A 16,612-nucleotide genomic window follows, 5' to 3' on the forward strand; every position below is an offset into this window, starting at 1 on the left:
AGCCGAGCGCCGCGCGGCACGTCGCCCAGCAGCCCGCGCCATCGGGGAGCCAGGCCGACAGAGCGACGTCCTCCCGGCCCGGCGCCCGCAGGTGAGCGCGTCGCGGACTGCGGCCCGGCGGCCTCGGCGCCTCGCCCCGAGAGGCCCCGCGCGGCGCAGAGGGGCCCCGGGCCGCCGCCCGGGGAAGGCCCCGGCGCCGCCTCGGGGACGGCGCGGCTGCCTCCGGCGAGTCTTCGGACGAGGCCCCGGCGCGGCCCGAGCGCGGCCGGCTTCCCGCTCGCGGCCGGGCCAAGAGAGGAGCTCGGCTCGAGCGCCGAGACGCGGCGGGGCCTCCGCGGCCGGTTCCGCCGGGTCCCCGAGGGGAAGGGGAGCTGCGGCCGGGCGGTGCCGCCGGGCTATCGTGCGCCGGGTGCGGGCCCGGCCCGGATCCGGCTCGGGGCCTGCCGCGAGGCCTGCGCCGCTCAGCCGCGGGGCCGCCTGCCCCTTTGTGGGCCCGGCCCCGCCGCCGCGCTTTGTGCGAGCGGGGCAACGCGCGCCGAAGGTCAGCTGGGCCGCGGCGGCGGGGGGAGCCCGGGAGCGGCGTGGGGACCGGGGGGAGGCTGTGCGACAGGCATGGGCGGCTGCGTGCCCCTGCTGTTCAGGTTCTGCGCGGCGCGTGGGGCAGATTCTTGTTTAGCTCTGCACGTTTAAAAGGCCGGAGACCTTCAGTTCTTTCCCTTTTCTGCTCTTACTTAGTCTTAGAACACGGGGAACAGCAGCACGTATTGTGGAGGCGCTACTTGAGGGGAAGACGCGAGCGATTATTCCAGTGATGAACTGGTGGCACCTTTAATAGTTTGAGTTCACGGTTTGAAACAGTTGTAAATGTATTTCTTAATATTCTCTCTTTGGTCCTTATTTCAGCCGGTCTTGGTGAACGCTAGCTCTTTTTTGTAATGAGTGATTTGCTTCAGCGTTAAATAGGTAAAGTGGCTTTAATTTTCTTGAGGTGCACGTGAGTGGTTTTTAGGGAGGCTCATAGCAAAGTGCAGTAGGTCAGGAAGGACGTGGGATGTTCCACGCACAGGACGTAGTTTCAGATCTCTGTTTATCTCCCTCCTAAACTCAGAGGCCAGCACTGCACATTCCAGAAGGGGAGGAAGACAGAAGGGACTCTTCTCAACCCCGAGTTCCTCTGGCTGGTCTTCCAGAACGTTTGAGGTACTGCAGTACAGGTAGACTAATGCTGAGGCTGGTACTTAAAATTCCGATCTCTGGGCTGGTTAGCTGCTGCAGAAGAGTACACCTGCTTGAAGAATAGACTGCATTGTATCTATTTCTAGCATTTGCTCTATGCTGTAATATTGATGTTGAAATTGAGTGCTAGAGATGATAATTGCATGAAGTTCAATGGAAACGGATGATCTTAATTACCTCCAGCATTTTTACAGTAGGGAAAAGTTATGCAGGAAAACAGAGGTTAAGAACAATCTCTTGTATACTTTTAGGAGTCTGTTGTGACCCACAAATTCTAAAAGATGAAATAATGAGCATTTTTATCCTGAAAGCAGTCATGACAGAGTATCTTGTTAAGTAATCCATATTTACGTTGGTAAGGTTCTAATGCTGTAGTCTTATTAGACTATACTGTGAGTTAGTTAGCTCTGAAATCCAGTGGCTCCAGCTAAGTAGGTGTGAACTAAGGAAAGTAAATATTTTAAATACCAGAAGTATCTTCTGTGCTTAGGCATGAGTATTGTTGCTGCTGTCTGCTCAGTGCGAACTGAGAAAGGAGTCTACTTGGATGTCAAGGACACTTGCTCCCAGGCAAGGGAGGGGGGAGCATGAGGGAGTTTATGTCAGAGCAAATCCTGCTGGTCTGAATGCTCGAAGAAATCAGGCAGAATAGTTTTAAGAGCTCTGGTCTTCACACAAAATATTCTGGAAAACTGGATATTCAGTTCTTATGAGAAACATGATGTTCTTAAGTTAAAAGAGCTTTATTTGATTTTTCTGCTTGCAGTAGCATTTCTAGTTTTTAACTGCTAGCTTTAAAAGTTGGGCAAAGTTTTGCCAAGTAGAATATCACTGTGTATGTTGCTTTAGCCGTTGTCTCATTTTTTGGAAGCAAGCTGAACCAAGTAATCAAGGTGAATCTATGGAAGAAATTCTGGGCACACATAAGAAACTAACTCATTTACTGAGCTGTGTTGCACCTTTGCAGTCTGTAGATGCTCAGGGTGAAGACTGTTTCCCGCAGTTGTCTGTAGAATTACCTGAATCCCTCACTGCTGTACCTCAGCACAGGTAGTGCTTCGTAGAAACAGGAAGCACAGGAAGCCAGTCTCAGTGAAGTACACTGGAAAGACACTGTCAAGCTCTAGTCCATCTCAGCTATTGCTTAAGGCTCAAAGCTTAGCTTTTTTTCTCTGAGGTGAACGTTTAAGAGATGGCTTTTAATTGATTTAATCGTGCTTTTTTAATTGCTTTTCTGGTTTCTTTTTTTGTTTTTTTTTTAAAGGAAAATTATCCTTAAGAAAAGTGAAAACTAGGTGTGTGGGGAAAAAAGAATAGTAGGAGATCTCCCTTTTGGGGAGAAATACACTGAAAGTAGAGGCATCTTTTCCTCAGTGAAATGTTTTCTGTTGTTTGTTTTATTAATAAGAATCCTTGGAGCCAGTTTGCACTGTTTCAGAATGTATGTGCTGTTAATATCTTAAGCAGCATCAGCACAGCATCACGGGAGAAAAGCAGTTTTGGTCTGTGCTTTCTGTTATGGTATTGCATTGTGAACAGTAAGATAAGAGCAAATGGAGAGATGCGTATAATTACTGCATGCTCACTGCATGTTGCAGGTTTTATGGAGTTTTTCCTGTTAGTTCTCAGTTGTTTTTAACAAATCTTCCCAAGTTGCTCACTTGAAGTTGTTGGTTTGGGTATTTTTTACCATGCTATTGAGTGTTCAGATGTTAGCTATGCTAGGAAAGGAAAACAAAACCTGGCAGTAATGCTCCATTAATACTCTTAAGTTTTATGCCATGCTTCATCTAAAAAAGAGAAAAATATAAACACATCCACACTCTAGTTCTAATCCACAGTACATGCTATGCTTCTGTAATGTTCTGGACAACTATTTTAAATATATTCCTGCTTGAGTTAATCTACAAAATGGTGATTTTTTTTGTGTTATTACAGGAATAATGAGAGATTTGGTTACTAATGCCCCAGTGCTTTAATCAGATAAAGAGCTAGATGATTACCATTAACCAAATGGTGCATTTCTGATTGTGACTTGTTTCTTTGTAGAAGCATAGCACTGAGAATTGAGTATGGAAGCTGAGATTGTCTGTTTTCAGTAGGAAGTAAAACATTTGAATGGTGACAATTGTCTTTGTCCTTCTGCATCCGGAAATGTGTTTATAAAATTACTATGAATATTTTCCTGCAGGGAAATGGATTTAGAAAGAACAGGAAATCCACCTGCAGACAGTTATTGACTGCTTCCTTTTTTGTTTGCCTTATGTAGAAGCAGTTGTGTATCTTTTCTTGTAACAGTTGATGACCTTGCTGAGACACTAAGAAAAGCAGAGCATAATAATGTCTGTTGTTCGAAGTAGCCATCAGCTCCTTTAAAGTGGAGCAGCAATTCTTGAACTTTGGTGTCTGTGTTACGAAGCCTTTAAGTTCATGTTTTGATGTTCATTCCTACGTTTCTCACATGTAGTACGAAACAGAGCAAAATTTCATTTAGTCTTTGATGAAAGACAGCAGTGGCTTTTCAGTGTTTGTGTTTGTAGTTTGAATGCTGTCAAGGCGGAGAATGTAGAGTGCCACAGCTTTAAGAGTTGTTCTCAAACACATGTTCAGATGAAATGTTGGAGGAAAATTGTATGTTACATTTTACTAATGTATAAATTGTCAAAAGATTGAAAAGGTTTAAGTGGAGAAGGAGTATTTCAAAACAACTTAGTGTTAAATTAGGGAAGAGAAAGCTTGAAAATAAATTCATTTATGTAAAGATTGCTAGAGCTGATGTTTAACTTAGAAATGTAGGTGTATATAGAGTCATTTCTTGTTTGTTACAGAACTTTTATGAGAGGAAAAAAAAGTTCTGTGTTTTCTATACCTGCTAAGGGGTTGATAACTGAAATACTAGGATTATAAATGTTGTAAATCTTAGTCTGTTTCTTTATGCCAAAATGTGATGTATACACTGAAGTGGATTTTAAAAGTGATTTTTCTAATAGAGAGCTTTATTTCTAAACCGCATGATTTGTTGCTGTTAACACCTCAGTTTTAGAAAAGAAGTACCAGAAGATGTAGCCCTGAGCAAGTTGTAGCATGCTGAGGGTAGGATTCTGGGCTACTGAAGACAACTTTTACTCAGGCTACCAGTGGTGACACCAATGTGACACTTGCAGTGAAGCTGGCACCAGTGTGAACATGCAGTGGGGCTGTTTCAGTTCCAGGTTCGGGAGAGAACTAATCACCTGTGAGGAACGGGCAACTATTATCTGGTTCACTTCCCAGAATAGCCTCCTGCATGGTAACATAAGAACAAGTGCTGCTGCAAGAGAAGTCATCTCCCCTTGTAGGAGAGCTTGGGATCAGTGAAAGTGCAGACTTACAGCTGAAAGTCTTGCCCTCCCACTGCCAGCTCGTTTTTGATGTCTTCCTTGTGCCACTCTAAGCACAAGTGTAGTTGTGTGAGGCTGATCTTGCTGAATGCATTACTTTAAACAGAGAGAAACTGAATGGGTACAAGGCAGCAGAGCCATCCCTTTTGGTGGCAGCTTGCTTTTGTTTGTTGTAGGAATGGTGGGACTGCACTCTGGCACACTATGTACACTGTGTGCCTGGGGTCCTGCAGCGCAGATCTGACGGATTGTTCTTTGTACTGTAGATAAATCATTTTCTTTAGTTGTTTGTAATGGTATCTGAAGGCTCTTCAGGAATATGCAAGTGAGCAGTTCTTAGAAGTGCTGTTAAAATATTTAAGAGCCCTTAAAACGTGTAATATTGCTACTTTCTATTTGAAAAATAGTACCTATAGCTCATTGTATCAGTTTAGCACCAGAACTTACTCTCCTCCAGTCTGTGAAAATGGACTCTGCTCTTCTCCCCTCAGATTTCTGTCTTAGGATCAGATATCTTAATTGTCTTGATTTTTCTTTATTTACTTAGCGTTGGTCTGGAAATCACATTTGAAACACATTTCTATATACGTTTGTGTATTGATGCATATATAACCCCATTTTAAGGATAAACTCCTAGTTGAAGGAGTTTTTAAATCGATGCGAAGTAGTTCAGTTTTGCATAGAGATAAGCCTGAAGTCGTGGTCTTTGCCCTTTGCTTCTGTGCATGTGCAGTTGTCTTCTGGTAAAAGCAATGAAAATCTTCTCAACTGATCCCTTGATTACTGAATTGTTTATTTTGAAGTATATATAAACCGACATACATGTGTATAAATCATAAGGGTTATGAGTTCCATGTGCAGAATTTTCATTCCCCTCTTTTTGGAGCACGGAGGAGTTAACACAGCTGAGATGTCTGAGTATGCCTCGTCCCCACATGGCTGATATCTGTGATTATGCAAGTGTGCCCAGGGTGTAATTGAAGACTGGTTGCACAGGTGTGACGAGGGAAGATTTGGCTGGCAGATGTTGATGGTGTACTGTAAAATTTTAGCTTGGCTTTGTGTTAGGTCAAGTGCAGTCATGTAAAATAGATAGTTTACAAATAAAAGCAGGCACTTCATAACAGAAGTTGAGATGGATGTTCATTTAAACGGCACCTGTAAAGCAGTAATTTTAAGAGCATTTCTGTGTGTATTAAAATATCTGCTGTCCTAAACAGCTTTATTTTAAACCAGCTGATCAGTTTAAAGAATAAGTATTGTTCTTTGTGCAAATATAATTCTTCCAGGTACATACAGATTCTGCTCTGCTAAAGGAGTGAGTGGGAGGAAATAAGTATTTCATGAGAGCTGTTCCTTAATGTGCATAGGAGGAAATAGAGTTGCGTGTCAAACTTTCGTTGTTTTCTAATTTTGAGTGCTTGATCATCCAACCTAAAGCCTTTTTTTTTTTTTCTTTGTAACACTCCAATAAAAGAAAAAGGTTTGAAAATACTGACATTTACAGTTAAATTTCAGGTAGTGAGTCATTGTTAGGGTTTGATGTTCTGGATTCAGCATTGCAATGTAAAGTTTTGATCTAACCATGTGACAGAAGGGGGGGGGACAATACTTTGCAGCAAAGGGTGTAGTAATGTTTGAATCTAGAAAGTACTGAGGGAGCACGAAGTGGCAGAAAGGTGTACCTGCACCTGTCGTTTCCCAAGCATTTGTAATGGCCTGTGTTTTATTTTCTGGCACAGTCTCAGCCCAACTTCAGAGTGATTATGGCTGGATTTTAATTTTTTATGCCATGAAGCGTTTCCCAGGTGATACAAGTGAGTGAAATTGCGCATTTCATTCATATTTTCGATAAACCTGAACAGAAATTAATAGTGGTAAGAGAAAATACAGTTCTCTGGTCTGAGAGCTATTGTTCTGCTGAATATGAATCACTAGCTTCAAAACCTGGGTTATTCACCTTGGATCTTCAGAGGGAATGCTGAGAGAACGTTTTTTGGTAATCCAAGGATTCCTCCAAAGAGAGATTTCTATTACTGGCTTTCCATAAAATGTCATTGTGGAGTTGGTGGAAGAAGAGGGTCTTCAGATTACTTAAAATCAGTGAGAAGGATGTTGCAAATGCCTCATCTCCCTAATTTGTCTCTGATGTAGAACATGCTGGGCTTCGAAGAAGGCAGTTATCCATATGTGAGCAGGACTTGGATCATCCTTGGAAAGTAATCAGTGATTGCAGTCTGACTATTGCTGGATTAAGGATTGAGATCTTGAAATAGTTTAACATAATGTCATTTAGCATGTCGTGACATTTTGTTGCTGCTGACTGGAAGTAAATTTGAAGAGGGTCTACAGAGTTAATTTAGTATCCTTCTCATGCTAATTCATCGCTTTTTGCATTTTTGTCTGAGGCTTGCAGCTACACACAGTGCTCTAAACGCAGGGAAGTAGTTTCCTGTGGTGACTCAGACACTTGTGATGGAGCAGGAAGTAACCCCAGGTCTGCCACGAATATCCCACGCCACAGACTACCCTGTACCACTAATTCTATTTTTCACATCTCAAGGAATGCTGAAACTTCTTGTGGAACGTGGTGGTCTGTGGAGTCAGCAATGCACAGCATTTCTGGGTGCTGTGCCTGAGGTTGATAAGAAAGACTGAAAAGTGCTTTTGTTTGTGAGATAAAGCCATGTTCTCAAACTAGTGTTTCCTGGAAAGTGTGTTCTGAAGAAATAAGGAATGTAGAGTCGGTGCTCTGTGCAGAAATAAGACCACGTAAAGTTACCAATAACCGAGTTTAAGAATGCAGGTAGCATTGTAATAACAATTAAAAACAAGATTTTAAATGGTGAAAGTTGAATCCTTATGCTACAATACAACAGGAGCAGTTGATTCTGAACTAATGAGCAGAGAACAAATGAGTCACTTAAACAGTTCTGGGTTTAGTGGAGATATGCACTTCAAAGAATGGATGCTAGTAACACAGGGCATGTAGAAAATGGGACGTTAAGGAAACGAAGTACTGAAAAGCTTTAAGCAATCATCTATAGTGTGAACATTTTGTTTCAAAAATATAGGAATACCCGTTTTAAGAATATGGACTTGTTTCTTTACATTTAAAATTCTGTGTACTTTATCGCATTTGTGAGTGGTGTGAGAGAGAAAATGAGGACATTGTCTTTCTGTTACTCTTCTAAATGTTTTCATTCCAGCTCACATCAGAAGATTAAATACCTGAACTGGAAAAGGGACAGCTGGATATCTATTTTATAGGGAGGAATCAGATCTGTGAATTGCACTGTTAGGCTTTCAGTGCTACTGCTGTGGGGTTGTACTTGAAACCACACATGGTGGTACATCTGTGTGTGCCGTACCTCGTGGCAGAAAGGTCTCTGTGCCCTCCTGTACGCGGTCACCTCCACAGGCAGGTGAGCCATTCTTCACATCTCCACTGGGTTCCATTGTTCAGCCCTGTGTACAGAAATACAGAACGGATTAAAGAACACAAGAACCAATTAATATTTAAGACAGAAGTACGCATGAACCTAAGCGATGCACAAAATGGAGAGGTCTGTATTAAAGTAGTCTATATACCTAATCCTTTTCTGACTCTTCCTTCTACAAAGCAGCTCTGTGTTGTGATTGGTCTCCTGTGAGCCACGTCTTTCTGGAATCAGGTCAGGTTGTTTTGATGGTCTGTTCCCTAGTACTATTTAGTTATGCAGGAAAGTTTCTGAGTACAAAATAGATCTGGAATTGGAATAGTTACTGCAGGAAGATTTTGTATGTGAAAGCACAACAAAGCATAGATATTTCTTTCAGTTTAGCTTTACTGAGTTAAGGTAGGCACTTCTATGCCACACCCTCTTCCCTGTGTCTGCCACAGACACAGCAGTGGTGATGCAATATTGCATGGCAATTACAGTATACAGTGAAGAATATAGTTTTTGCAAAATCACTCTGAGGAAAGAAAGGCAGCCCTCAATTTGTCGCACTTGGTAGGATTTCCTGTTAACACTGAGTTGTTCTGTGCTTGTGTGTTTTTCCTAAACTTGTGTCTAGAATCCATCTATGGATATGATGTTTCATAGAGCAGAATTCAATGCTTTCTGCATCAGATTCTTCTGATGGTACGGCATGGAAAATAACTTTGTTTTCCCCTGCAACTTACTGATCTACGTAGTAGCTGGTCACTTTGTATGCCTTGCTTACTTTTTAATGCAACCTGCTAAGCCTGGACCTTTTGAAAAGGTGTCTGTTTACCTGTTCTTTATAGACAGAATTACTGTTTCAGGATGATCCTGATGTAGTGCAGTTTAGTTTGCTGTAGTCCTGGTGAAAGGAAATGAGATACTGCTAAAACATAAATAAGTGAATTAAAACTGTTTTCCCTGTTGCTAATTGTTCATGTGGAGTTCTGTGTGTTTTCACAGGAACCATGTCTTTATTTTGTCAGATTCTTCGGTTTCTGCCACGATCTTTATTTTGAAATCCGTGCTTCTGCTTTACCTCAGTTAGCCTTGCTGCGCTCAAACTGTGGCAGACTGCAGGAAGGTGCACTCGTTTGGTAGCCAGAGGAGGCTGCCGTACGGGACGGCTGTTGTTCTGAATTCAAACCACTTTGTTATGCTGTAGGTTCCAGGTGCGGGCATGCTGGAGGTTCAGGCGTCCTCTGTCAGGGAATGCTCTGAGTACTGACTGACTGCTGATAGTTACACTGAAGACAGAGCTGGTGAACAGAGAAAAGAGGAGGCCTTGGTCACAGAGCACCGCTAAAGGTACAGTGCAAGAATGTGCATCTCTGAACAGCGATTCTGTATCACCATCTTGACTTGTCTGTGGTGGGTGGGGTCCGGCAGCGTCAGCAAGCTGAGTTATTTACTTGGTTTTGAAAAGGAAAAAATACACTAAACTCCTGTTTGGAAATGATCCACAACCTCTTAATGCCAGCATTTGGTTTTGATTTGTATTTAAAGAATGGCTCTTTTTCTATCTATTTATAACTATATGTAATGGAAAAGATTGTTTTACTAGCTTGTCTTTCATCACAAGAGACAACCAAATATCAGTGATTTTGCTTATACCAGTTTACATAGTGTATCTGTGCATTTTCTTTTTCTAGTGGTGGCGTTGATTTTAGTACAGCTTGAATTTTCAGAAATTTCATTTATAGTTTCTCTTTTATTTCTGTTCTGCTGCTTCTCCTTTCAAGCTCAAAGAAAGGGAGAGATGTCATATAGTGCTATATAACACTTTGTTGATGGCCTGAGTGTAAAATCAATCTTTTTTTTATTTACTTCTAAGCATAAATATGAGTGAGACATGGAATGTTCTCTAATTATATAGTGCAGACTGAGTGGGCCAGTCACAGGATTTCAGCTTTTGATCAGACATTTCTGGTTGTCATTCTAGAATGAAATCTGGGGTTTTATTGGTTAGAATTTTTTCTCCTATGTACTTTGTTTCAGAGTTCATCTCTCTGCAGGACTAGTCTCCTAGCAATATAGTTTCTGATACTCAGTGCTAACTTTCATCTTGATTCTCTGGAATTTATACACTGAATTGCAAAGTTCTGGATTGGTACAGTATGGGTTATTCACCTGAAATTGATGAAGTTCTTTGTTTCTTAAAAAAAAAAGAAGCTATGTTTTATGTGGTTGTTGTATACCTTGTCTAGGTTACTCTTCCTAATTTTACATCATAAAATTATTGGGAAGAAAACCTTTGGCAGCTAGGAACAGGCAGCATGTGGGTGGGTGTTTAACATCGTGGCAGAGATAGGAGAAAGAGCTAATGACAGTGGTTGAAATGAAATAACACTAGCCACAACTCAGGTTTTTGTACTGGATGAGATACATGTCACTGCAGTTAAACAGGCGTAATAACATAGTGCTTGTGTTTACAGTGCTGTTTGCATCTGCTACAGATGCTGAGTTTGGAAAAGATCTGGATTGCCCGCTAGTAATGACTCAGCTGGTGATAGCATTTGTACAAGGGAACATACATGGTAGTATCAGACACGTGTTGAGTGTTGGGGTCTGGTGGTTCACTGCAGATAATCGCAGAGGATGAACAGTCCCATGATTATATAATTCATAGACATTCACTAAACCTTTCTTCTGCTGCCAATGAAGTACTGGTGACACAAATCTTTCAGTTTATTTTATGTTATAAATGTTATGAATATTGAATTGCATGCATTTCTGATGGCAGTGGCTAACTGTATTTACTGTTAGTTATCATTTAGACCTGCAAAGCAATTGGTATTTTCAACAATTGACTTAGTTTGGGGGTTTTGGCATTCTTTGGACTCTACAGCATCTTGAAGTAGCCAGCTGTCAGTGTTCTCCACAAATTTGAGTGCTATGTAACGAAGGGATCTAATTCTCAGTGCTCCACAACTGGGCTTTTCTTTATATAGGTATCATTCTCAAATATGATTGTGCAGCTGAAAAAAGATTTTGTGTTACCTTGGTCATAACTGTTAGGTGTTAAGAGTTACTGATTCTTGAATGCAAATCTCTGAATTCACTTAGTTCTAAAATGTGATTGAAATAACTGCCTCACGTATAGAAGCCTTTGCTAAGGCATTTTTCTGTCCTTTCATCATTCTTAGGCACTACACAGATTTTTTTTCTTGTTTCAAACACTAAGGTAATTATACAGATATTTGGTGGTGGTTTGTTTTGTTTCTTTTTTTCCCCCGACACTAATTCTGTTACCTTCTCAAAAAGGCATTTAAGGCATTAGTCCCAAGTGTAATCTATTAAGAGCAAGTAAAAGTGTTGGAAAAGTTGATGGTGTTAGCCTGAGGGTGTTAAAAGTACCCTCTATTTCAGTGAAATAAGTTAAGTTTGGATTCCAGGATGGTGTCTGAAGCTAGTGCCTTGGAGAGGTGAGAAGCTGAGATGGCACAAATTTATTCATACGTACTGTGTTACTTCCATGGCACATGAGATATGTTATCTTTCTGAACTTTTCTTGAAGGTGTTTTCCATGTGTCTGCACGTCAGCTGGGCTGTTCAGTTTGCTGCACCTTCCTGCTCTCGCAGTGACTTTAGCTCAGGGGTTTCACAGCCTGTTCAGGTGTTGCATGCTGCAGCACGGCTCCGTACAGGGCTGGCGGCTGCTGGGACAGCCATGCATGGCAGGAGGTGGAGCGCCGGGCATTGGGCATGGCTTACTGACTGCTGAGCTCTTGGCATGTAGTCCACAGGTTGCTCCTGCTGCTTTTCTTCGTCTCGGTCCCTGGGAAACTTCCTTGACTCTCACCTGTAGGGACATAAGTGATGAATCGTAAACATACTGTGTATTTAGTCAGTGTCTTCTGTTAAGAGCACCAAATCCTTGGCAGTGGTGCTAACTTGCATGTGTTATGGATCCAGTAAAAGCTTCCACAGTCTACCTGAATTTCAGAACCTGAATTTCAAGTAGTAGGAAAGCATTTTTAAGACTCAGGTACTGCAGCCTTGCTTTGTCTGTGAGCAGAACAGCTCTTGGCAGTGTGTTCCCCTGCTGCCTCCGCTGAAATGTGCTTCGTGTGATCTGTCGGATCTGTCATTGGTGCAGCCCCATGGCTCTCAGGAGGTGACGCTACCATGTGCTTCCCGCACTGCTGGCCATCAGCAGGCTGGGCTGGTTTCACCCAGAGCAGAGCTGTCCTCAGGCTGGAGTTGGGAGTGTTAAAGTGTGTCTCTTCTTTCACTCTGCTGGTTAAACTTAGGCAAATTTGTTTGATGTTTCAAATAGGGGTTGTAGGAATTACTTTCTGCAGATGACAACCAGCATCCTGTGGTTTGTTGGTATTGCTTATGCGCTTGCTCCCAGTGTGTGGAACAAAGCTAATGGCAAGCTTTGCACATAGGGTTGTATTGTTTGGGGTTCTTTTGTGGGTTTTTTTGACCTGTAGAAAATGTTTTGTAACTAAAAATAACATTAAACTCTTATTTCCAGTTAGGTGTTTGGTTTTGGTTGGTAATTTGTTGAAAAAGTTTGACAAAGGCAAATACAGATTAACTGTATTATGCTATGAACACTTTGATTTGCCATTACCTTGTAGGTTTTAAGACATCTATGAAAAATTAACTTTTTATTTTTCGGCTGTGAGGCATTATTCATCTTTTATGTTCACAAATGATGGGAACTTATGCTTTGGACAGCTTTGGGCTTGGTAAACTGCAGTTTCTTGCATTATCCAGCTTCTTCTTTGCTTGTTCATTTCAGTGGCTCAGTTCACAGATTCCTGTGCATTTTGGCTCCCTGCTTTGTGGGATAGTGCTCAGTTGTGTTTGAACGCCAGGCACAGGCAGGAGTGGTGCCAAACCAGAGCTGTGCAGTATCTTCTTCAGTGCTTCTGAAGCACTGAAAGCTGATGTGGAAGTGCATCTGTATGCGAGGTCTTTTGCAAAGCTTGGAGGTTGGTTACCTAACTGTGGTACCAGCTCCTGGAGGTGTTATCAGCCAGAGCAAAGCTCACCCGGCCAGTCAGACTGCCTGGGGAACAGTGGTTTTCCGTGTTGTTTGTGGGTTCTGGGGATCAGGAGGTGTGGATGCAGGTAAGATGAAGCACACAAAAACTATTCCAAAACGTGTTTACAATTTCTGCAAGGTGATGTTTTCAGAATTTTACACAAGAATATGTATGTGATTTCTATGCTCGTTCCAAGCAGTGGGGTACTGTGCAATTACTCTGTGTGTGCAGTTTGTTTTCCTGGACCACAGTGTGACACCACGAGTCTCCCATCTGCAGATTTTGGAGAAAACTAGCAGTAGTGCTCAGTTATCACTGGGGCTGTCTGTCTGAACTCTCTGCAACAAACTGGTGGGGCATCGCTTCCCCAGAGCATAGATTTGATTTGTCGTAGATCACTTAAACTTTCCATCTAGAGGAAATGCTTGAAGTAGGAAAACAAGGCCAAAAAACTACCATTCCTTTTGGATCTGTACCATGTAGGGTCCAGTAATGAAAACTACTGCGTGGTTTTATGTCCAAAAATAAGATCTGGATATTTTGAAAGCAAGGAGCTCAAGGTGGAAGAAAAGACTTTGGAGGGATGAGATGATGCTGGTATGGGGCACATGAGAGTGAAGACTCGGACTGAATGCCAGCTCCCAAAAACCTGTGTTTGAGCTCTGGATTGGAGAAAAGGGGCTTTTGCTGAAAAGAGTGACGTTGACCACTGTGGCTGTTTTGTGAACATCAAGGGAAAAGTTGTTTTGCTTCTTGGAATCTCATAGTTTGTTCATCACGTGCCCTGAATAGCGCATGCCTTGCTAAAGCACGCACAGTATGCTGCTTTGAGGTATCTAGTCCAAGTATGAGTAAGCTTGTTTGTGGTTGAAATAATTCTAAATATGGGAAGCTTGCCTATTGCTTAATATTCCCATGTCAAATATAAAGGAGATTAAAGATGAAGTTTATTTTCGGTTTCATACACAACAGATACAGGGCTGATGCACAGAAACACTTAAGGTGGTTAAGAATGTTTCTGTATAATGGATTCCAGTTTTGAATAGCATTTTACTTTAACCTATGAAGGTAAGGCTTTTCTGCTCAATATTAAGTTTTTATTTTTCCTGGCAATACTAGTGGTTCCTTTTGTGCAAGTAGGGTTAGGGGAGTCAGGGGGACCAGGACAAAGTGAGGCATCTGTACGTGTTAAAAGACATACAGGCCTTTTACCTTTGCTCGTTGAATGCTTGAAAGCATTGTGCAGTCAGACAGCCACTTTGGTTCAGAGACATTGGAAAGAACTGAAAACTACCGAATGTAAAACTTCATAAGCAGTGCTTAATTCTTAATTCTCAAATTTCATCTTCTGCATTTCTTGTCTTGCTTAGAAAGCTAAGTAAAATAATTTCTGTTTTCTGTTTATTTCCTGATGTCTTCACACATGGTTTAGTTCAGCAAGTGAAAGCAATGGGTATGTTTCAAAAGCTAGAGAAGTGAAGAGTCAATATTACATGGCTCTTTCCCAGGGTAGGATAATCTTAGCTATGTTCTTCCTTGTAACTGGTGGCTGTTGTTTTTTAATTATCCTGATACAGTAAATAGGATTATGATATTCAAGCTTTTTTTTTTTTTTTTTCATTTCATATGGCTGGTTTCTTCTATGTAAAGCTTAAAATTCAGCTTTAGATTTGTATTATGTAGTATGCTCAGTTGTTACACTCACCTGACCAGATGGAATGTTTTGTAAGTGCAATATTAAAAGAAACAACAGCAAAAAACAAAGACAAAAACAACAGCATCAACCAGAAAACAACAAAAATCTTTGAAGATTTCAGCTACGCTTAGTACTTCTTTACACATTTACCCTGCAGCTTCCGATAGGTAAATTCCAGTTCAGAACAGTTAGCAGAACATCTTTTCTTTTTAGATCTGTGTCATACCAGTGTCTATTCTCTGGAACATAGCTGAAAATCTACGTGCAAAGTACGCACAGCTGCATTGCATGTTTGAGTTTCACTTCTTTTTGTCTGATTAATTTTGATTTGTTTTCATAATCAAGAAATACGGTAAGCAGAATAAAATAAAATGTGTTTAGATATAATCCCTGCAGTATCCTCATTCTTTTTTCTCTTCTCTTATAGAAATGAGCCGTCAGACTGCTACAGCACTACCTACAGGTACTTCAAAGTGTACGCCATCACAGAGAGTGCCTGCGCTGACTGGCACTACAGCTTCCAATAATGACTTGGCTAGTCTCTTTGAGTGTCCTGTCTGTTTTGACTATGTGCTGCCACCAATTCTTCAGTGTCAGAGTGGCCACCTTGTTTGTAGCAACTGTCGCCCCAAACTTACGTGCTGTCCAACTTGCCGAGGCCCACTGGGCTCCATTCGTAACCTGGCTATGGAGAAAGTTGCCAATTCTGTACTATTCCCGTGTAAATATGCCTCTTCTGGATGTGAGATAACTCTGCCACACACAGAAAAAGCAGACCATGAGGAGCTATGTGAGTTTAGGCCTTATTCCTGTCCATGTCCTGGTGCTTCATGTAAATGGCAAGGTTCTCTGGATGCTGTAATGCCACATCTGATGCATCAACATAAGTCAATTACAACACTTCAGGGAGAAGATATAGTGTTTCTTGCTACAGACATTAATCTTCCTGGTGCTGTTGACTGGGTTATGATGCAGTCTTGTTTTGGCTTTCATTTCATGTTAGTATTGGAGAAACAGGAAAAATATGATGGTCACCAGCAGTTCTTTGCGATTGTACAGCTGATAGGAACGCGCAAGCAAGCAGAAAACTTTGCTTATCGACTTGAGTTAAACGGTCATAGGCGGCGACTGACTTGGGAAGCAACTCCTCGATCTATCCATGAGGGAATTGCAACAGCCATTATGAATAGTGACTGTCTAGTCTTTGACACCAGCATTGCACAGCTCTTTGCAGAAAATGGCAATTTAGGCATCAACGTAACTATATCGATGTGTTGAAATGGCAATCAAACCTCTTCAGGCCAGTGTTTAAAACCATTGCATTTAATTTAGCAGAAACTAGGGTAACCATCGTTGACTGTCAGACAAATTATTTGGTAGATGGAGGATAGACATATATGAAGGTAAATAAAAGGAAAGGCTGTTAAATTACAGGAAGCAGTTGCATGTAGTAACACTAATATATTTAAAATAAGTCAACAGTAAACCACTGAAAATATATATACACCCAAAATGGGCATCTTTTGTATTAAGAATTGATTCTACAGGAAATGTTGTAAAATAATTCTAAAAACTTGTTTGTAGATTGATTGTACTGTTGAAAAGGATACTGTTTCGTGTTTTTGTTTGTGTTCTTTTCCTCCCCCTTTGACTGACAAGCCATGTTGAGCGGTTTGGGCTTTGGCCGCTGCTTCCCGTGCCCCTCCTCCCCCCCTCCTTTGTAAGTCACTACATAGTATTGCTGCTGTTTGTGTATATTTTTTGTGTATTTGCTAATTTTTATTAACTTCTAGTTTTTCATTAAATAAATATGACTTTCTTTTCTGTAATTCA

At 41.5% G+C, this 16,612-nt stretch overlaps 1 protein-coding gene and 1 long non-coding RNA gene across 5 annotated transcripts in view; one reads left to right on the forward strand and one right to left on the reverse strand.

The window, feature by feature from the left end:
* Positions 1-16,550, forward strand: part of SIAH1 (siah E3 ubiquitin protein ligase 1) — a 17,288-nt gene extending 738 nt beyond the window's left edge. Inside the window, exons 1-3 of one of the 4 annotated variants that reach the window (XM_042821396.1) lie at positions 27-91; positions 9,249-9,391; positions 15,207-16,550. In XM_042821396.1, the coding sequence (XP_042677330.1) occupies positions 15,209-16,057 (849 nt within the window). In that variant the 5' untranslated portion in view covers positions 27-91; positions 9,249-9,391; positions 15,207-15,208 and the 3' untranslated portion in view covers positions 16,058-16,550. Of the gene's footprint in view, positions 1-20; positions 92-9,248; positions 9,392-15,206 lie in introns of those variants that run through there. The other 3 variants (XM_042821397.1, XM_042821398.1, XM_042821399.1) reach the window with 3 other exon arrangements.
* LOC122161763 lies at positions 5,165-12,066 on the reverse strand. The gene is made up of 3 exons (XR_006169284.1): positions 11,547-12,066; positions 9,123-9,342; positions 5,165-8,084 (listed from the first exon to the last, which is right to left on the reverse strand). It is a non-coding gene; the product is annotated as an uncharacterized LOC122161763 (long non-coding RNA).
* Positions 16,551-16,612: the final 62 nt, after the last annotated feature.

Source organism: Centrocercus urophasianus, unplaced genomic scaffold (genome assembly GCF_019232065.1).
Source record: "Centrocercus urophasianus isolate 14NV4802_14NV808 unplaced genomic scaffold, USGS_Curo_1.0 seq_2, whole genome shotgun sequence".
Classification (NCBI taxonomy): domain Eukaryota; kingdom Metazoa; phylum Chordata; class Aves; order Galliformes; family Phasianidae; genus Centrocercus; species Centrocercus urophasianus.